Source organism: Papio anubis, chromosome 13 (assembly GCF_008728515.1).
Source record: "Papio anubis isolate 15944 chromosome 13, Panubis1.0, whole genome shotgun sequence".
Lineage (NCBI taxonomy): Eukaryota > Metazoa > Chordata > Mammalia > Primates > Cercopithecidae > Papio > Papio anubis.
The window spans coordinates 93262231-93284931 of NC_044988.1; the positions used below are offsets into that span (position 1 = coordinate 93262231).

Genomic DNA, 22701 nt, shown 5'->3' on the forward strand with positions numbered 1-22701 from the left:
GCAATCTAATTAAAATAACAGAACATATGCCCAAGGCTGTAAAGCCAATTAAGAGCCTAACTACCATTGGAATCCTGATTACTCCAAGTTTCTAATCCAAGTAGATTCACTATCTCTATACCCCAAATAATATTAATATAGGCCGGGTGCGGTTGCTTATGCCTGTAATCCCAGCAGTTTGGGAGGCCGAGGCGGAGGGATCACCTGAGGTCAGGAGTTCGAGATCAGCCTGGCCAACATGGAGAAATCCTGTCTCTATTAAAAATACAAAATTAGCTGGGTGTAGTGGCACATGCCTGTAATCCCAGCTACTTGAGAGGCTGAGGCAGGAGAATCGCTTGAACCCAGGAGGCAGAGGTTGCAGTGAGCCGAGATCACGCCGTTGCACTCCAGCCTGGGCAACAAGAGCAAAACTCCGTCTCAAAAAAATAATAATAATATTAATATATGCAGGTGTTTTTGTGGGTGGACCAAGAGTCCTAAGCATACCTTTGGCAAAATGTATCACTCTCTTAGGCACCAAGAAAAAGAATACTAGATCATATGGTTATTTTTCTCATTAACCAAGAAAGATTTTAGGTCAAGAAGTGATACACGTTGCCTGCACAAGGTACCCTGGTCTTTCCTAGGACCCTCTTGTCCAGGAACACATATCTAAATTAGCCCAAAAGCTAAAGCCAGAGGAGGTGTTTCCTTCAACTAATTTTCAGCCTTCTTTTGCCAGCAGATATAAAATTTACTAAATTAAGTCCAAGCATCTCCTTCTAGATTAGTGGCAGAGAATTCCCTTTATATTATTTTGTATCCTATAATCTAATTATACCATTAGAAAGCTAGACTAGAGGTGAAGCCCTGCTCATTAGCAAGGTGACAATATTTCACACTAAATAGTTGACTTCCAGGCATCTGTGAAAGATGCAAACCAAGACCCAATGATTACAATGAATAAAGCCATACTTCAAGCCTATTATGCTTGAACTCTTAATTCAGACTATTCACTATGTTTTCGTTCTCCATTCTTCCTAGGATAATGTGGGCATGAATAAAAGGAAAAAGGCACTTAAACATACTTAGAGACAAATAACCACTTACTCATATTAAAATATTATCTCGTGTGCATGGCTATCTCAAACAATAAGTAACATACCAAATCATAATCAAACATGCAAAGTACCTGAAAGAGTGCCACCTGTCCTGGGATAGGCAACTTCAACATATACTTCAAATGTGGTCTCTGGATTCTGCCTACAAAAGAAACAGATCATGATTACTGATGAAGATTGAGGCAGCTTGGTATAGAACATGTGGGCTGTGGTATTAAACAGACCTTCATGGAAATCATCAGCTCACAACTTAATGACCATGGAACTTCGGACCAGCTACTCTATTTCTCTGAGCCCATGCCTTCCTAAACTACAAAATGAAAACATCTAGCCAGAAGAATGATTGTAAAACTTAAAAAAAAAAAAAAATAAATATATATATATATATATACAGGTCAGGTGTGGTGGTTCATGCCTGTAATCCCAGCACTTTGGGAGGCCAAGGTGGGAGGATCACTTGAGGCCAGGAGTTCAAGACCAGCCTGGGCAACACAGCAAAACCCTGTCTCTACGAAAAAAATGCAAAAATCAGCCAGGCATGGTAGTGCACAGCTGTAATGCAAGCTACTTGGGAGGCTAAGGTAGAAGGATCACTTGAGCCCAGGAGGTGGAGGTTGCAGTGAGTTAAGATCATGCCACTGCACTCCAGCTTGGGTAACAGAGTGAGACACTGTCTCAAAAATGAATAATAAAATTATATACATATACATTATATACATATTAAATTATATACATATATATGTATAAAATTATATACACATACACACACACAAATTGTCTAGGCATGATGTCTGGCACATAATAGGCTACCTATTACTATGGTTTTACAGATGTCATATTTCCAGTTTCCACAGCTAGATCACCAAACCCAGAGGTAGAAATCTGAGGAAACTCAGACCAAGGCAACACCAGCACAAAGTAGCCCTCTCCTCAGTATATTCCAGGATAAAGCACAAATATGACAAGATTAACTTGTTTATTTACAGGTTTTCAAGACTTAAACAAGAGGAACAGTGTATCTCACTAGATTATTGTGAAGACAAGATGCCAATCTAAATGTAAGACACTGTTCCCACGTAGTTCATGATAGTTCATAATCTTCAGGATTCTAATGGGCCTTCACCTGTATTGGCAATGGTAAGTATATGAATTTTCATTATTATACTCTTTTACTTTTTTATTTCATAATAGTTCATAAATTTCTTTATTTATTTTGAGACAGAGTCTCACTCTGTTGCCCAGGCTGAAGTTCAGCGGCACAATCTCAGCTCACTGCAACCTCTGCCTCGCGGGTTCAAGTGATTCTCCTGCCTCAGCCTCCCAAGTAGCTTGGATTACAGGCACACACCACCACACCTGGCTAATCCTTTGTATTTTAGTAGAGATGGGGTTTCACCATGTTGGCCAAGCTGGACTCGAACTCCTGACCTTAAGTAATTCGCCCACCTTGGCCTCCCAAAGTGCTGGGAGCCACTGCACCCAGCCAATAGTTCATAAATTTTTAAAAGATCACAGAACAGAATGTTAACGGTTAATTCCAGATAATAAGAGCATTGTGGTTATACCATTTTAACATTTTCTCTTTAATTTCAAAACTACCATAAAAAGATGTTTCCAGATGAAATAAAAACCATTTAGCAGAAGAAAATGTTGTACTTTCAAATATCTGTAACTTAATTCTATTTTAAATCTGACAACAAAGATGAGGTAAGAAAGTTTCTGAGTTGCCTAATCATGTCTAAGGATTTATTTACATCAAATAAACACTTTTAATATGCCCAGTGGCATCTACTTTTCAAAATAGCAATCTCAGTTATCTCATTTCGTCATTGTCATAATCCTGCGAGATAGGTGTGTCAGGCATTACTCCAGTCGTACAAATGAGCAACCTCAGGCAAAGGGAGTCTAAAGTGACTTGTCTAGAAACATGGCCAGGACCAGAACTTATGCCTCCTGGTCCTCAAATCCTATTTTACTTGATTCTAGGATGAACTGTTTCCCTCCACATTTTCACATCTCTTACAACCGATAGCATTTTACAATTCTAAGAGCCAGCATTTTTTTCTTTCTTAGTAATACCTTAAATTATGGCTCATGTTATAAATAATGACATTTTACACTCAGTAAAAAATGGTAATACTCCCTCTACGTCCTTAGGAGGGAAAAGAAAAATGTGTTTTGTGAATCAGGAATCTACTTACTTCAGGGGTGTAAAATCGTCATTTCTTCCCCAAAGAGAAACATGGGCTTTTGCTTTCAAGTGTCTGTAGCAAAGAGTTGGCTGCTCTAAAATTCAAGGTATTTAAATATACCTTGTCAAACAGACTTATTTTTTAAATCAGACATTAAGTCACCGTATCTTACTTATAAAAAATTAAGTAAACTGAAGTTTCAAGAGGACCTTAAAAATCTGTTGTGCTCTTTTTTCCCTGCAAGAGGGTACAAAATGATCTTGGCATCTTTGGCATATGGGACCCAATATTTGTGGAAAATACCATATGCAAACACCCCTTTCATTCAAAAGATCTTAAGGTAGAACATTTGATGAAAGAAAGGGAAGTTCTAAGGTCATCTTTCATGAGTAATAGGTAGTATAATCTGAAGAGCATCAGGAAGATTCTCTCTGAAACCTCAAAATGTCTTTCTTAAGCCTAGATTGCAACTGGCTGAATTTCATCTCAGAATTTCATTCCTTCTTTATTAATATAACAGCCTTCAAAGTGTGTTCTTCAGGATCCTAGGACTTCATGGAGGTTCTTTAGAGCTTCCCACATTTTTACTCAAGTTTCCATTTTTAATTTATTTTTATGCATTTTAAAAATTGAAATAAAATGAGCATGCAGGTGTTGTATCCAAACTTTAAAACACAGGGACACCAACACATTATCCTGTACCACAGGGTGTTTTGTACAGCCCTGCTATCTAAGTGAAAAATGGCCTAATGTATATACTCATTGTTTCTGCTGCTTCTTCCTTTCTCTAACACACCCCAACCAGGCTTCTGAACCCACCACACCACTGAAACAACTTGGTCAAGGTAACCACAGACCTCTGCATTGCTAAAATGTATTTAAATGCTCAATTCTCAGTGCTCATCTTACTCGGCCTGTCAATAGCTTTTGATAGTTGATCCATTTGCCCTCCTCCTTGAATGTCTTTCTTCCCTTGCCTTTCAGGATGTTGCTCTCTATTGGTCGTCTTCCTACCTCACTGGCTACTCCTTTCTAATTCCTTCTCAGGTTAGCTCTCCTACTGTCCCTGTCCACACTCATTGCTTAGATGATCTCATTCAGTCTCTGGGCTTTCATTACCAAGCATGCAAGCCCCAGTCACATCTCCAACCTGACTACTTCTTCCCTGACTCCAGACTCCCTTATCCAGCTACCTACTCAACATCCCCACTGGGCCAGGCATAGGTGGGTGATGCCCAGTTACTGGAGAGGCCAAGGCAGGAGGATTGTTTGAGACCAGGAGTTTGAGGCCAGCCTAAGCAACATAGAGAGACCTTGTCTCCAAAAAAAAAAAAAAAAAAAAAAAAATCCCAACTGGGCATCTAAGAAGCATTTCTAATTTAACTTATCATATTTTTCTCCCTCAAACCTGCATCTCCTGAACTCTACTAGTTGCTGAGACTAACAAAACTTAATGTCATCCTCGACTCCCCTGTTTCATATGCCACAGTCAACCAATCAGAAAAGTCTACTGATTCTACCATCAAAATATATCCAGAATCTCAAAGTTTCTTAGCACCCCCAAATACAACCATCCTTGAGAGATCACCATCATATCACCTCGATTACTGCAGCACCCTCCTGACAGGTCTCCCTGCTTTCTTCCTCGCCCCTCTAGAGTCAGATCTCAACATTAACAGACAGTAATTCTTTTATTCTGAGGTTCAGGTTATGTCACTTCTTTGCCCAAATCTCCTAAAAGCTCCCCACACCACACAAAGTCAAGTCAAAGTTGTAGTCCTGAAGCTGGACATTGATAATGATTGTCCCACAATATGAATATATATAATACCATTGAACTGTACACTTGAACGTGGTTAAAATGGGAAGTCTTATGTGAAATTTACCACAATTTAAACAAACAAACAACAAAAAAGAGGGTGGCAGTGCTTAGCAACACCTACAAGGTCCTACATGATCTGGCCTCTGCCTACCTGTCCAACTTCATTTTATACCTCTCTCCCCTTGCCCACTCAACTCCCGCCACAATGACCTTCTTTATGCTCCTCAAACACACCAAAGAGAAGTCCCATCTTACAGTACTTTATAGTGATCTTCACACAGGTGGCCCTTGTTAGCACTGAAAACTCAGCTTATACTTCGCCTCCTCAGAAAGGCCTTTCCCAACACACACTCTATCACCTAAGTTTAATTCTCTGCATTATACCTGTCACAATCTTGGTTTACAGTCAGTATCCTTTCTCTAAATGTAAGCTGCTGGAGAGCAGGGATCTTGTCTATCATGTCAAGGAGTGTTTCCCTGGTGCCTGGGCAGTGACTGGCACATAGCTAGTGCCATCTAAATACTGGGTAGAAGGCAAAAAGAATACAGTTGCCTTCCTGAGGTCTAAAAGATTTCAATAAATGATGGGTGTGATCATCCGGTTCCACGATTCTCAAACTTTAGCATGTACTATAATCACCTGGAGGGCTTAACTAAAAGATTTCTGTTCCCATCCCCAGAGTATCTCAGGTAGGACCCAAGAAGTAGTATTTCTAACAAGTCTCCAAGTCATCCTGATGCTGCTGGACCCGTGACCATACTTTAAGAACTACCAGTTAAGTAGAATTCTTCCAAATAATTTAGAATATACATCATAAACATAGGGGACACCACAATAATCCATTATTTCAATAGTGGTTTTGCAATAAAAAATACATTTCAAAGAAAAAAGGTATTTGTGGAAACAAGGAAGGTTATTCCTCTTCTTCTACCACTATCCGTAGTGACTGCCTCACTCTAATGAGTCATAATAAAGCCGCCTAAGATTCTTACTTAGTTCAAACAGCTGGCAGAGTTCTATTCTATTACATGGAGTCAAGGATTATGACAGTCTCAAAAAAAAAAAAAAGAGCTAAAATGCTAAGACCAAATTGGTCTATAATTATAAATTATAGTCATGCTTATCTATGATCATTTCCATGTTGCCTTATGGAAGAAGTGGTGACTAATGTTGTGACAGGTTATGTAACACACCAACAAATATACATCAGTTATTTTAAGGGCCAGCGAAACCAACGCAGATAGAAGCATTCTCTATTTCTCTCCAAATCAAAAAAAAAAAAAAAAAGTGCCTCCTCTAAATGCAAACAGCCAAGCAACCCCCTTACTTAGAATTCTCATTAAGCCTGTAAACAATTAAGACTATAACAATTTCCAGAGGCTCTTGGGACCACCTTGAGATTGCTCATCCCTCCATTACTCTTCAGGATATTTAATATTTTTAACTTCTTGGCTAAAGGAACTGAAAATCCTATTTCTGTCCTATTAACACTCACTACTAATTTGGTACATGTAATGATGCTGAGAATGCCACATTCAGAGCCAATTTTCCAATATGGACCCAAGTTTTCCCAGAACATTTCATGATACATCTTAAGATATTACCATGGAAATGTCCTGGTTCTGCCATGATATCCCATTATTAATTGCCTCATTCTCCTGTAGACTCCTAACCCTGCCCACCTGCCAAGCATTTTTTTTTTGCCTCCTACCCCCCATCTTCTTCAGTCTTGCACCCTACAATCCAGCCATACAGATCTACTTGTAGCTCTCTAAGCAAACCATGCATGCATGCCCTAATTCTATGACAATTATACCATTTCCATACACCTAACACCACTTACTGCTCCTATGTGCCAGCCATGATCCTAAGCACTTCACATGCATTACCTCAGTTAGTCTTCAATAACCTCACAGGTAATATTACTCCCAGTTTAGGGATGAGGACATTGAAGCTCACAGAGGATAAACTGGCCAAAGTGACGAAGCAGCAGAATCAGCATGGAACTAACTCCAAAGACAATAACCACTTTACTATTCTACATTATTCAATTGCTCTTTTGCCAAGAACAGTCTTTCCAGCCTTTTTCACTTGACAAACTCATTCATCCAGCCTCAGCTCAGGCACTACCTCATTTCTTGACAACCCTCCCACCTCCCCCTTGACCCGTGAGCATGTGCATGCACATGCACACACACACACACACACTCACTCACAGCCTAGACTGGGTTAACTGCCCCACCTCTACGCTCCCAAGCCACCCTGTACTTCCCACTCTCCATGCTCTCACCATATTCAACTCTGGTACAATTACAATTACTTGGGGGGCTTTTTAAAAATCCTGACGCCCAATCCATATCACAGATCAATTAAATCAGAATCTCCAGGCACTGATATTTTTTAACTCCTAAACTTATTCCAAAGAACAGCCAAGGTTGAGAACCACTGGTGTGTCTCAGATAAAATACAATATATTCTTCCCCACTAGACTGGTAGCTCCTTGAGGGTACCAACTGCATCTTCTCATAACCCTAGTCTAACACCTGGCTCAATAAATGTTTCATGAATGAGTTTTCCTCCAACATATGACATGTTTCCAACTCCCACTAATCACTTCTCTTTTTCTGACAGGAGGTAATTTACAGAATACACACTGCTTACACCTATTACTCTGTAAAGATGTTTTCCTTTGGAGTCAAAGGTCTCAATAAGTCACACCTGCTGACAACAGCCTCAGCTCTTAAATACTGAAAAATGACAAACACAAACAGCTAAAACGTTTTTGAAAGAAGGGAGGTCTGCTCAGTTTTTGCTTCTGGGAGAATGAAGACTGAGAGTAAGCCAACAGAGCATTTCTATTTAGATCTCTCTGCTGAACACAGTTCTCAGTGATTCACCGGAAGGGTCATGCTCAGTGCTCAGGACCATGTTTTTTTTGTGGTTTTTTTGTTTGTTTGTTTGTTTCTGAGATAGTCTCATTCTGTCACCCGGGCTGGAGTGCAGTGGCAAGATCTCAGCTCACTGCAACCTCCGCCTCCTGGGTTCAAGTGATTATCCTGCCTCAGCCTCCCGAGTAGCTGGGATTACAGGCACCCTCCACCATGTCCAGGATTTGTGTAGTTTTAGGAGAGATGGGGTTTCACCATGTTGCCCAGGATGGTCCTGAACTCTTGACCTCAAATGATCTGCCCACCTCAGCCTCCCAAAGTTCTGGGGTTACAGGCGTTAGCCACCACACCCAGCCAGGACCATGTTCTCAAAATGATTAAGTACACTCAGCTTGAAGCCACGAAATAGACAAAGGCTTTGAAAATATTTAGGCAGCAGCAAAGCTTAATGGCTTTTTTTTCAAGGCATCATGCTATTGATCACTCTGCTGGATCATCAGCTTTTAATTAGGATCTACTTTTCTCCAATTACAATATGCAAGATTAGGAGAAAAATGTAACATTAACTTGTCATAAAATGAATCTGTGCGGCATATGGTAACCATGCCACAATTGTAGCCCTAGTCCTTTTAAGAGTAATTTAGAGCTACAGACCTGAAACAAAACACTTCAAACCAGCTTCAGCACAGTGTTTCCTTAATTACAAACTTACATGCTGAAGGGACTGAAGTGTAGTGTTTAAAAATTCATACCAATTGAACTGTCTTAAACTTGACAACATGGTCAAAAGAAACCGTATACACTTCAGAACACACTAGCAAACATCACCTAATAAACATTGATTCCTTTAAGCTAGACAAACAAGCAAAAAGGTAGTGTTAAAATTTCCAACAAGTCTCCATTTGTTTCACTGGACTCCGAAATTAAAGCCGTTTTTTCCAGGCTGAAAACATTGTATCAAAGAGTGCTTTCTAACCCGTAACAACTTAACACCTCCATAGGAGAATGCAGTCATTGTTGAGACTTGTTAGAAAATTAACTTAGTTGTGTAATTACACAAACAAGTTGTTTCAAGACTACTCTTAACTCTTCATTTCTAATAATGTTCTCAGGATCAGATTAATGAAGATACGCAGATACTGCTATGAAGAGTCACAAAGGTTGACCTTCCTTATATCCCTACGGGAAGATTCTTAAGCCTCTAAGTGCAAGCAAGGTAACTGGAGGAGGGTTAGCTGCATTCCAAGCAGAGAGACAAAGCCTGAACACCCCTCAGCAATGCGCAATACAACACACAGTGTTAGTAAGCTGTCTCATATGCTGAGCTGCAGTGTAAAATCTAGGCTTTACCCATTAAGGGCACTTGCAAAGGTGGTATTTGTCTCATTATCAATAAACATTTTTGACCTTAAAAAAAATGTAAAAACCTCCCCTTCCCTTTCTGAACAATTTAGTCCTAAACCTGTTAGGTAGGCAGAGTGAGGTAGATGTTCATGCTGGTGACAGCCCAGTGTGAGATGTCAGAGCCTGGGCAGGGCAACGAAGGTGTTCCTATGAAGGGGCAACGTCCACGCTGAGGGAAGGCCTGGCATAAGATGTACAATCCAACTGGATGAGGAAGGCATCTACTCAGGGAACAACCTTGTGTGGGAAGTCAGAACCTGAGTGGGGTGGAAGGGTATTCACACACAGCACGGCTGGGCCTGGGGTGTTGAAGCACAGGCAGAATGAGGGAGTACCCATGTGAGGGTATCCCAACACAGGGTGTCAGAGCTGCAGAGGGTGAGGAGCATGTGTAAGCATTAGGGCCCCCAAGAATGGAGGCCAGTGCCCAAGCAGGCATGAGGAGATTGCCCATGTTGGGTAGGAGGAGGCTGCCCAGAGTGAGGGGGAGTCAGAGTTCAAGCAGGGCAGTGGGGCAGGAGGTGTGTGGAGAACCAAGCAAGGTGAAGGAGGAGACGAGCATGCACATGGGGTGGGGGTGAAGGGGCCGTGTGCCTAATCCGAACCCAAGGGTACATGGAGGACATGGGGAAGCCTGGTTTGTTACAGTTGAAGTTAACAGAAAACCAACATGACTTCTACAAAGTTGGATTTGAACTGAAGATATGAGTATGTGCTCAAGGTTTACATATATATAACTTGATAAGAAAATAAAGTGTAAATGTAACCTGACTTTTCACATGCACACATATTTCCCAGCTCTGTCTACTGGGAGGGACTGGGAGCAGCAACACCCCAACAGCAATGAGCACACCTAACTCCCAGGCCTTGGCTTCTAAATACAATTCTCCTCTAAAAGGAACCAAGGCTCCTTGGAGAAAGAGCTGATTCTAGCACTAAGACAGGGAATGTGCTAGATGAACTTGGAACACTTTTGTGCCAGGAAGCAAAGAAGTGCTGAAAGAATGATGGGGATATGTTAAAAGGACATGGGAGCAAGCCTGAAAGGGCTTCCACTGGCAAAATCTGGGGTAGTCTGAGCATCCAAATCAGTAAGGATATTATCAGATTCAGACCCATCAAATAAAACAGGAAGCCATGAGTTCATATGCATCTAAATAAGGGAATAAATTGAAAGTTTAATGAGAAATGGTATATTTACACAGTTTCAAAGTACCTCCCCACAAAATACTGAATACAAGGGAGGAGAGAGTAACTTTCAACGTAGAAGTTTGGCAAAAACCCCGTCAAGTCAAAGTGATCACCATCAGTAATGGAAGAAACTGCTGGACCGCAAAGAGCAGGGCACAGCATCACTGCTGTGATATTCCTGTCGGAGATGCTACACCTGAGGAAACATCAGACAAAACCAAGTGGAAGGACCTTCTAGAAAATATCTGGCCTTAATCTTCAAAAGTGTCAAGGTCATGAAAATCAAGGAAAGGCTGAAAATCTCTTCCAGACTATAGGAAACTAAAGAGAAATGACAACTAAATGCAATGTGTGATTCTTTTGCTGTAAAGGATGTTATTGGGACCACTAGTGAAACCTTAATGCAGTCTTAGGATTAGACGTAGTAGCAAATTGCTGATTTTGATGTTTGCATTGCGTTAGAGGAGAGAATAACCTTGTTTGTAGGAGAAGCACACTGAAATAGTCAAGGGTGATGAGGCATCAGGTCAATACCATGCTTTAAACTGTGTGTGTGTACACGTGTGTGTGTGTGTGTACACACGTGTATGTGTGTGTGTTTTAAGTTCTTTATACTGTACTGCCAACTTTTCTATAAGATTTTAGTTCCTGGAAAAATATTTTTTTTAAATCATTCATTAAATACCAATTTCTCTGACCTTCCTTTTACCAAGACTTTCTCACAGGAATGACATGTGGTTCTACGGAAAGAACCCCAAACTAAACATCAGCTGCCTTGGGTTCAAATCCCAGGTAGATCCCTTACTTGTTATGGGATTAGGACAAGCCATTTAACCTTTCGGCTTCCTCCTCTGTCAAGATATATACTTGCCCTGCGCATCTCAAAAGCTGTTTGAGGGATCAAATGAGAGAAAAACGAGAAAGTGCTTTGTAAACTAAAAAGTGTTAAACTAATGTAAAGGGTATTATCACATATCATATAAAAATAAAATGGCTTCACCTTACCAATAATAGGCTTTATAAGTAATCCACGTATTACTGTGTATTTCAAAGACTCAAAACCATTAAGCTTTCAAATACCGTCACTAAAAGCAATCCAGAAAATAGGGAACTATCCAAATAGAAACATTAGTCTAGGCAATAAAGGGATTTTAAGAACAAGGAATTGATTGCGCAGTCAGAAAGAAATTCACGTTTTACCAAAACTGAAGAAGAAAAAGTCTCTCTTCTACAGAGGAAAAAAAAAAGCTGAATAAATGCAATGTATAAAAACCAAGAGAGGCCGGGCGTGGTGGCTCATACATGTAATTCCAGCTCTTTGGGAGGCTGAGGCAGGCGGATCACCTGAGGTCAGGAGTTCAAGACCAGCCTGGCCAACATGGTGAAACCCCTGTCTCTAATGAAAATACAAAAATTAGCCAGGCATGGTGGCACATGGCTGTAATCCCAGCTACTTGGGAGGCTGAGGCAGGAGAATCGCTTGAACCTGGAAGGGAGAGGTTGCCATGAGCCAAGACTGCACCATTGCACTCCAGCCTGGGCAACAAGAGTGAAACTCCATTTCGGGGGGGAAAAAAAAATCAAAAGAGTCCATGGATGTACAACTTATGCCCCTCAGTCAGTAATAAAGTGAACATCTGTAAAATACTTTATGGTTACCTTAGAACTCACATATGTTTCTGAAGCTAATTGTCAAAACCTTGTCAGATAATAAGATGGTAGTATTTTCCTTGTTTTACAGAAAGGGAAACTGAGACCAGGAAGTGGTGGAACTCCAACAGAACCTTGGTTTTAAGATTCCAAAATCCATGCCTTTTCCACCACACCATGTTGCCCGTCCAAAAATTACTCACATCTGTTTAGAGTGGCTGGGGGAATGGTGGGCCACAGACTTGTATGACGAGGTCATGAAAAGCTTCACCACCTCCCCAGAAAAAAAATGTGCTTAAATGGAATTTTTTTAACATAAAAATTTCAAGGGGTTCATGAAGCTATTTATGGAGAACTATGCAACAAGAACCCCTTGTTTCATTGATGACTTGCTTTTATGTTCTTTCTTATTTAACCCTCCCGCCAAGCCTGTGAGAGGAAGGTTATTACCATTACCCCATCTAATAAGAGTAGATGTTCTGCAGAAGACCAAGTAACTTCTAAACCTTGCTAACATGTACTAAACACTTAACTATGTGTCAGATACTTTTCTAAGCACTTTTCATGTATTATTTCACTTAACCTTCCCAACAACTCTACGAAAGAACTATTATTACCATCATTCTCATTTTACAGATGAGGAAACTGAAATACAAGTTCAGAAGCTTGTCCAAGTTCACACAGCTTGTAAGAGATAGAGCTGAAATTTGAACCCAGAGAGTGTGGCTCTAGAGTCTATATTCTTGAATTTTTAAAGTCAACTTTATACCTCCAACATATAATTGTAACCTCGTAATTAAATGTATGCTAATATACATACACTAAAATGCACTCATAAGTGTCTAGTTCAAGGAACTTGGGCAACTGCATACACCCATGTAACCCCTATTTCACTAATTTTTTTTTAATGAACTTTATTATAGGCCCAATTGTTTTTCTCCTCCACGCACCCTTCAAAAACCATGGTGTATGGCTCTTGTGTTAGCACCTAAGGGCAACTGAAAAGGCCTTCAGAACAGTGAGTTAAGGTTCTCAACACTCCTTGAGTAGTCCTTTGAGCCATCCAGAGAGCTCACAACCTGACTTCAGGAAGATCCAGAATTACAGAGTGGTGCCTTCCCCATGTCTCCCAGAAGCACTGAGCTCCTCTCTCCTTCATGGTCCCGAGTTCCTTTTTCTGACAAGAACTTGCCTACCCCTCTGCCACTGCTCCATTTGGACCTTAGTGAGTTGCCATCATAGATCACAGTCACCATGGAACTCATGCTCTTAACAACGTAACGTATGCTATACTGACTCAGAGTCTCAAATCACCTAGGAAGTTTTTTAAATCAGATTCCCAGGTTCTACCACTGGAGACTGATTCACTAGGTGGGAAATAAAGCCTAGGTATCTATTTTCTTTTTTTTTTTTGAGACGGAGTCTCGCTCTGTTACCCAGCCTGGAGTGCAGTGACCGGATCTTGGCTCACTGCAAGCTCCGCCTCCCGGGTTTACGCCATTCTCCTGCCTCAGCCTCCCGAGTAGCTGGGACTACAGACGCTCGCCACCTCGCCCGGCTATTTTTTTGTATTTTTTTACTAGAGACGGGGTTTCACCGAGTTAGCCAGGATGGTCTCGATCTCCTGACCTCGTGATCCGCCCGTCTCGGCCTCCCAAAGTGCTGGGATTACAGGCTTGAGCCACCGCGCCCGGCCTATCTATTTTCTGAAAAGTGATTTTGATGATCTATTGATCTATGAATCTATTTTCCCAAGTGATTCTGATCAGTTGGATTTTGGAACTACTACAAAAGAACAGTAGTTCTTCTCGATGTGCCAAGATGGCAGACAACCTAGAAATCGTGACACTCTTTGGAAGACCTTGAAATATACCCTTTAATAATAATAAATAAAATAGTTTTAAATCAAATACCATCTTATACAGGCAGTAGCAGGCTATCAAAAATTTAAGTAAGTGTATAACAAATTTACTGGAATCTCACTTCCAGCAGAGATGGAGTAACATGGACCACATTTACCCTTCCATCTGAAACAACCAAAAGTCCCTCGATCCATCCATCCTTCTCTCGAACAATGTTTTTTAAGAAACTAGAGAACATACAACAAAGCACAGTGATCCCTGAGAGAAGTAAACAAGTGAGCTGAGCCCTCTGATGCCCCAGCTCACCACTTTGAGAGTTTCCAGACTGTGGTGCAAGGAGGGGGAACCTAAGCAAAGTCCAGCAAACACCTGGAGCTCAGAGACAGAGCTAAGCATCCAGGGAAACCAAGGCAGTTAAGTTTGCAGCACAGAGTGCTAGAGTGAAGAGAGCTGCACAGAGAAAGAACTCCAGAGATCTGCAAGAGCCCCCTCAAGTATAAGTACCAATTAGCACATGTATGTGAGGAAATAACTTAAGCCTGCACAAAGAAGCATGCAAAAAAGATTACAGGTAGCAGCGGCTGGTACTCACACAGGGTTAGAAATAATGCCTATGCCCCCAGCCAAAGTGGAAAACTCATAGTTCATGGTGCATTGGATAGAGTACACAGTAGACTATTACCTTAGAAATGGGTACTAAAATTCTAGGTTGCCTAGTCTAGCCCTAGACTGAGCACAACTCCAATCCCACTTAACGAACCTTAAAAAGCAAGACTTGGAAGGAACACATTATTTCAAAGTAACATAGACAAAACATATGAAACAATGGTTTTCAAGACATTAGGCAACAAAGTGCACCAACGCCTTGAAAGATGGAAAAGAATGAAGTAAGCCTATGACTGCCTCAGATTACTCCCCTGAGGAAACCCAAGAATATTTATAAGAACACAAAAACAGAGGGAGAGCATCAGGGTAAATAGCTAATGCATGTGGGGCTTAATACCTAGGTGATGGATTGACAGGTACAGCAAACCACCATGGCACACAATTACCCATGTGACAAACCTGCACATCCTGCACATGTATCCCAGAAGGGAAAATAAAATAATATCCCAGCACTTTGGGAGGCCGAGGCAGATGGATCACTTGAGGTCAGGAGTTCAAGACCAGCCTGGCCAACATGGTGAAACCCTGTCTCTACTAAAAATACAAAAATTAGCCGAGTGTGGTGGTGGACACCTGTAATCCCAGCTACTCGAGAGGCTGAGGCAGGAGAATTGCTTGAACCTGAGAGGCAGGGGTTGCGGTGAGCCGAGATCAGGTCACTGCACTCCAGCCTAGGTGACAGAGCAAGATGCCATCTCAAAAATAAGAAAAAGAAGAAGAATAAAGAATAAGAATAAAGAATGGTCTTGGCATGGTGGCTCATGGCCCATGGGCATGGGCATAGTGGCCTGTAATACCAGCACTTTGGAATGCTGAGGCAGGTAGATCACTTGAGGTCAGGTATACACTACAGACCAATATCTCTCACAAATATAGACACAAAAGTCCTTAACAAATTATTAGCAGACAGAATTCAACCATGTTTATAATGACCCAGAGAGGTTTATACCAGGGATGTAAGATTGGTTCAGTATTTGAAAACCCATCAATATAATTTACCATATTAAGAGGATAAAGAAAAATCACAAATTACATCAATTGATGAAGAAAAAAGCATTTGACAAAATTCATGACAGAAACTTAGAAAACTCCGAGGCGGGTGGATCACGAGGTCAGGAGATCGAGACCATCCTGGCTAACATGGTGAAACCCCGTCTCTACTAAAAATACAAAAAACTAGCCGGGCGTGGTGGCGGGCGCCTGTAGTCCCAGCTACTCGGAGGCTGAGGCGGGAGAATGGCGTGAACCCGGGAGGCGGAGCTTGCAGTGAGCCGAGATCGCGCCACTGCACTCCAGCCTGGGCGACAGAGCGAGACTCCGTCTCAAAAAAAAAAAAAGAAACTTAGAAAACTAGAAATCAAGGGGATCTTCCTCAATCTGATAATGGACATCTACAAAAAACCTACAGTTAACATTATACTTAATGGTGAAAGACTGAATACTTTCCCTCTGGGATTAGGAACAAGGCAAGGGAACTCATCATTCTAATCACACTGGAGAGCCTAGCCAGGGCAATAAGGTAAGAAAAAGAAATAAAAGGAATATGGACTGAAAAAGAAGAAACGAGATTGTCTCTATTTACAGACAACTTGATTGCCTGTGTAGAAAAGTCCTTAGAATTAAAACTGAGGTTATTTCATTCTCTTTCATCTGTCTACAATTCTTCCATTTCCATAGAACATCTTTGCAGGAATTTCTCCTTGGACTCCTTCCCTAATGGTGTCCTAAGCCTAAACCATAGATTTGGATTGCTAAGGACATACGAGACCTAAAAAGCACAGTCATAATGGGAAAACTTGATAGGTTATGTCAAAATTAGGAATATCTGTTTAAAGGAAAACTTTGCCTAAAATTGAAATATTCTGTTCAATTATTTTTTCTGTGACTTGGGAAAAATCATCCAGTAGTATTTAATTTTAACATGAACTCACAGAACACCAATGCTTTTTAGGAACATAGCATAAGAATTGCTACAAAGCCCCCATGGCTAAGGTGCAAAATAAAAGAACCTCTCTGCCGAAAAGAAAAAAGAAAGAAGACCAGGAGTGTACATCTGGCAAACTGAGTCAATCAGAACCGAGTCACAGAGCTGGAGTCAGTAATTTGTCTGGTTCTGGAGCTCAGGTCTATAAATCCTGTCATCAAAATCACCTAAGGAACTGTTATGAAATACAAAAATAGGTCCCAAGATTCTGATTCAGAGGGTCTGGGGTGGGGACAGAAAAAAAAATTAAGTTCCCCGAGTGATTCTGGTGCATAACTATCCAGGTTTGGAAACCACTTAGTTAAATAACATTGCTTAAAACTAAAAAGGGATCAGTGTTGTGCCATGTACAACAGGAAGAGCTCATTGAGAGAAGGGAGGGAGACAGGGAAAAGCCAGCACGAGAGTTTGTGTGGTTGATCCCTGAGAGCCTAGCATAGCCTAGAGGCTGTGGGGGTGCTTAAGAGACTGACTGTGCAACCTCAGTTCCCGGGTGTCCAGATCCAGGCTCTAGGTGATCTGCCATGATGCCCATTCAAGTGTCTGCTCTCTCCTTAATACAAAGGTTGCTAACCAACAGGAAAGCATGACCTTAATTTTCCTTAAGATTTTCAGCTATGGTAGGTCTGTTTACTCACCCAGGTAAACAATAAATGCTTATTTCTAATTCAGAACATCTTTACTTTCCACATACTTTACCCCTGCTCTAGGTTTACCAATAGACGATAGTAACAACAACTATTAAAACCTATCACTACAAGGAAAGGCATCTCAGAATACCTAATCCGTCCAAGTCCAGGCCCTCAGGTGCTCTGAAAGAGCTTCAAGCCCAACTGGAGGAACAAAAAACAATCCACAAATGCACCCAGTAACCCTTCAGAACACAGTCAACATTAAAGCCAAGAATATATACTGTCAAATAGCAAGAGGTATAGTTGAAGAAGCATGAGATCTGGAATGGTGAAAACTGCTTGCCCTGGTTCTGGCACTAAATTGGCTGTGCACCTTTGAGCAAGAAAGGAGAGACAACAGTGGGCTGGGAGGTCTGAAACATGGGCACGTGTTGACTGTCTGGAGCATAGCTTTAAAGATTTCCCTCTCTAGATCTAATTAAACTAAAGAGCTTCTGCACAGCAAAAGAAACTACCATCAGAGTGAACAGGCAACCTACAGAATGGGAGAAAATTTTTGCAATCTACCCATCTGACAAAGGGCTAATATCCAGAATCTACAAAGAACTTAAACAAAAGTACAAGAAAAAATCAAACAACCCCATCAAAAAGTGGGCAAAGGATATGAACAGACACTTCTCAAAAGAAGACATTTATGCAGCCAACAGACACATGAAAAAATGCTCATCATCACTGGCCATCAGAGAAATGCAAATCAAAACCACAATGAGATACCATCTCACACCAGTTAGAATGGCAATCATTAAAAAGTCAGGAAACAACAGGTGCTGGGGAGGATGTGGAGAAATAGGAACACTTTTACACTGTTGGTGGGACTGTAAACTAGTTCACCCATTGTGGAAGACAGTGTGGCGATTCCTCAAGGATCTAGAACTAGAAATACCATTTGATTCAGTCATCCCATTACAGGGCATGTATCCAAAGGATTATAAATCATGCTGCTATAAAGACACATGCACACATAGGTTTATTGTGGCATTATTCACAATAGCAAAGACTTGGAACCAACCCAGAGGTCCATCAATGATAGACTGGATTAAGAAAATGTGGCACATATATACCATGGAATACTATGCAGCCATAAAAAAGGATGAGTTCATGTCCTTTGTGGGAACATGGATGAAGCTGGAAACCATCATTCTGAGCAAACTATCGCAAGGACAGAAAACCAAACACCGCATGTTCTCACTCGTAGGTGGGAACTGAACAATGAGAACACTTGGACACAGGGTAGGGAATATCACACACTGGGGCCTGTCAGGGGGTGTGGGGGGGAGGGATAGCATTAGGAGATATACCTAATGTAAATGACGAGTTAATGGGTGCAGCACACCAACATGGCACATGTATACATATGTAACATATAACAAACCTGCACGTTGTACACATGTACACCCTAGAACTTAAATTAAGAAAAAAAAGGTGGGTTTCAGTTTTTTTAAAAAATGGTGGTGCCTTTGCACTCATTGCCAAGTTTTTGTTACAGATTAATTTTTCCATAAATTGAACCAATCAGTAATTTTAAGGTTTTGTTTTTTCTAAATGTAAGAGTTCAGATTACATTCTATTAAAATTTTGCCCTCAAATAAAAAAAAAAAAAAAAAAGATTTCCCTCTCTAGGACCCAATTTGTTCATCTCTAAACAGATCAATATGAAAGGTCTCCCCAGTTCCAACATCCTGTGGCTCTTCCAACATCCTGTGGCTCTATCCTTCTAAATCTCTCTCCCCACTTGTAAAATAGTAAGTCAGATTATAAGGATTAATATGAAGGTTCACAATTCCTGCATCAAAACATTAACTTAGATCAATACCAACGCCACTGTCCACATTACAACTGGTAAGTTATTTGTCCTGAATGTCAGTTCAACAAGTAACTTAAGTGGACGCCTGTAGTTCCAGCTACTTGGGTGGCTGAGATGGCAGGATCACTTGAACCAAGGAGTTTGGGGCCGTACTGCCCTATGATGATGATGGCACCCATGAACAGCCACTGCACTTCAGCATGAACACCATAGTAAGATTCCATCTTCAAAGGAAAAAAAAAAAAGACAAGTAACTTAAATGAAGACATTCAGTCACTTGCTCTAGGGCAGTAGTTTTTAGTGTTGGGCCGATATGTCTCAGAAGTCTTGCGAGAACAGAAGGAAAATGAAAGTAGCCTACCCCCATAGACCTACTTTTAGTGTTTTATATGTCCACATTTCAAATAAGAGTCCCTCTAACAACAGTTTCCAAAGCTTTAAAAACAAATGTGATTCATAGAACACTATATGTACAGGATTATATGTTAAAAAAAAATGATTCAAAGAGCATTATACAAACAAAACAAGATAAACATTTAAGATAGGTATGATTATCATCCAGTTTATCAATGAAGAAACTAAGGAACAGATCAGTTAAAGCCAAACATTTAGGAAGTGAGACAGCTGGGACTAGAACCCAGGCAGTCTGGCTCCAGAGTCCATGTTCCTAACTACTATGCTATAGCTCAGCATTCCACTGCATAGCTTAAAAAAGAAAGACAAAAACACAATGTAAACCCCCACGGCTCCCAGATGCATTCAAGAGTAAAAAGATAGTCATTATGACATGTGACGCAAGACTATTTGCAACTTAGCCTCAGTGAGACCAGACCCATCTGCTTCATCTGCCCACTACACCCTACCAACCCACATGCCCCCACATTTTAGTCATGTTAAACTTATCATCGGGCCTCAATCACTTACATGCCTTGTATATACATGTGTCACTTATTGCACTATTTCAGAGGGGCCGGCACTGTGCTGAGCTTAATTTTATATATAGCACCTCACTTTATCCACATGACATATTGTGAGGTAGGGAGGATCTACAGCACTTTACAAAAGTAAGAATCTTCTAGAAATTGAATTGCTTGCCCAAAGACAAATACCTAGTAAGGGGCAGTGTAAGAACTCAAGCCCAGGTCTGTTCTTACATCAAAGAGCATGCTCTTGATCATAATTCCCCACCTAAAATGTGTTCTATCTCCTAACAATGTCCTGTTTATTCAAGATGCATCTATAACAGTGCTTGGGAAGTAGCAGGCATTTAAGAGATATTTGCTGAATGAATGGAAAGTGAATGAACAAATGCCTCCTCCTCTCTGGAGGCTTCTCTCACCCCCTTACAAAGCTCAGTGCTCTCTCCACACTGTCACAAAACTGGTTTCAAAGTCCTATTATGAGGCTTCCCAGGTGGTATTCTATGCTTTCTACTTATATGTACATATTACCTACTACACTGGGAAGTTTGTTTCACTTCACCTCTGTATTCCCAGACCCCTAACAAAAGGCCTGGTTTTTTAAACAAGCGCTTGGTGAATTTGTTAACTGAATGAAATTCCCCGAGGAGAAGAGAGATGAGTAAGTGACTCATGATTCACATTAAAACTTCTTTTTCCTCCAGAAGTAAACAACGTTCAGAACTGTGATATACTCAAATGTGTGCTCTATAAATATTGCTAGGTTTCAACTATCATCCGAGGTATCTAAATTTAACTCATTCAACACATATTTATGAGTAATCTAAATACACACAGATAATGGCTCCTAAGGAGCTTACAAGCCAGTCAAGAAGACAAAACATAAAAAGTAAACAGTCAAATATCGGCTGTTTGAAATCAACAGAGATAAATGACTGGCTGCCACAAATTGATAAAACAAAATGCTGTGGGTTTGCAAATTGAAGACATCATTCTGAGCTAAGGTTGTGGTCCTGATTGTCGGCGGATAGGATGCAATGAGGCTTTTTATAATCAGTAGCAAAATGAGAAAAACGGACAATACAGTGTGCTTTCCATATAAAGGTATTTAATTCAACTATAAAAACTGTCCTTAATTAGTCATCTTGTTCCTCTTGCCTTTCAGATATGAAAATGCAATTTCTTTTCAAAAATAATGGTGACAGGAGACGATCACTTTTATGTAACTCCACAAAATTTGTTTTTAAGTCTGTACTTTAAAACGTTCCAAACATTTGGGAATCAGTGAGCTACAGCATTCAAGAGAAGTACCATGAAGGGGTGAAATGTGATTGTTCACACTGCAGAATGAACTGGGTTTGGCTAGGTGGACAGGTGAGGGGGGATTTTAAACAGGGGACACATGCTGAGCAAAGTACAGAGGTATGAACGCTCACGCAGAGACTGGAGAATGCTAGCAAAATCAGCCTGATTGAAACTTGGAAACATTGCAGCTGGAAGTTCTTTCTTTTTTTTCTTTTTTTTTAGAGACAGGGTCTTGCCATATTGCCTGGGCTGGAGTGCAGTGACTATTCACAGGCATGCTCATAGCACACTGCAGCCTTGAACTGCCAGCCTCAAGCAATCCTCCCACTTCAGCCTCCCAAGTTGCTGGGACCATAGCTGCATGCCACTTGCAAATTCCTATGTGGCAATATGCCATGCTAACTAAGGACCTTTCAGATCCTCCACTGAAAGCTATAAATAATGGGTTTTTCCATCTTCTCAAATAAATACATTGACGAGCTTGCAAGAAAATAACCAAGATTCATTCAGGTGTGGTGGCTCACACCTGCCTGTAATCCCAGCACTTTGGGAGGCCAAGGCAGGTGGATCACTTGAGGTCAGGAGTTCAAGACCAGCCTGGCCAACACAGTGAAACCCATCTCTACTAAAAATACAAAAACTTAGCTGGGCATGGTAGCATGTGCCTGTAGTCCCAGTTACTTGGGAGGCTGAGGCAGGAGAATTGCTTGAACCCAGGAGGTGGAGGTTGCAGCGGGCCGAAATTGTGCCACTGCACTCCAGCCTGGGTGACAGAGTGAGACTCTGATTCAACAAAAAAAAAAAAGAAAAGAAAAGAACAAAGATTCTGACAAGGAACTAAGTGAAGATAGGAACCTAACAGGGTTACCAAAACACAAAAACTCACTTTCTCCTTGAAGACATTTATATGTATACAGTCCAATGCAAGCTCCATTCTCCCAATCTAAGGGGCTCAAGGAATTCAAGACAAAATGAACATTCAGCCTAAGGAGAAAAGTGAAACAGACATCCGTCTCCCACCATTTAAAGTGGGATGACCAAAGTGATGAAGAAAGAAACCCATCCACACACATACCCATCTCAGGAACTGTCATAAAAACCACTAGCCTCAAAACTCAGCACTGAGAAAGAAAGGGAAATTTTTCCACCAGTTCAAACACAAGCAGTCCTTCACAAGGGATTGCTACTGAGTGGTCAAAAAAATCTCAACAGGCTGG

The 22701-nt window shown here is 40.9% G+C and overlaps 1 protein-coding gene across 12 annotated transcripts in view; it reads right to left on the bottom strand.

Annotated features, from left to right (window-relative positions):
* Positions 1-22701, bottom strand: part of DENND1A (DENN domain containing 1A) — a 544832-nt gene that overhangs the window by 494231 nt on the left and 27900 nt on the right. For 10 of the 12 annotated variants that reach the window (XR_638101.3, XM_031654873.1, XM_031654868.1 and 7 more), the window contains exon 2: positions 1175-1245. Coding sequence is in view for 11 of the 12 variants with exons in the window: in XM_031654873.1 (XP_031510733.1) it covers positions 1175-1245 (71 nt within the window). In the remaining variant the exon portion in view is untranslated. Of the gene's footprint in view, positions 1-1174; positions 1445-2127; positions 2227-22701 lie in introns of those variants that run through there. The other 2 variants (XM_031654869.1, XM_009188126.4) reach the window with 2 other exon arrangements.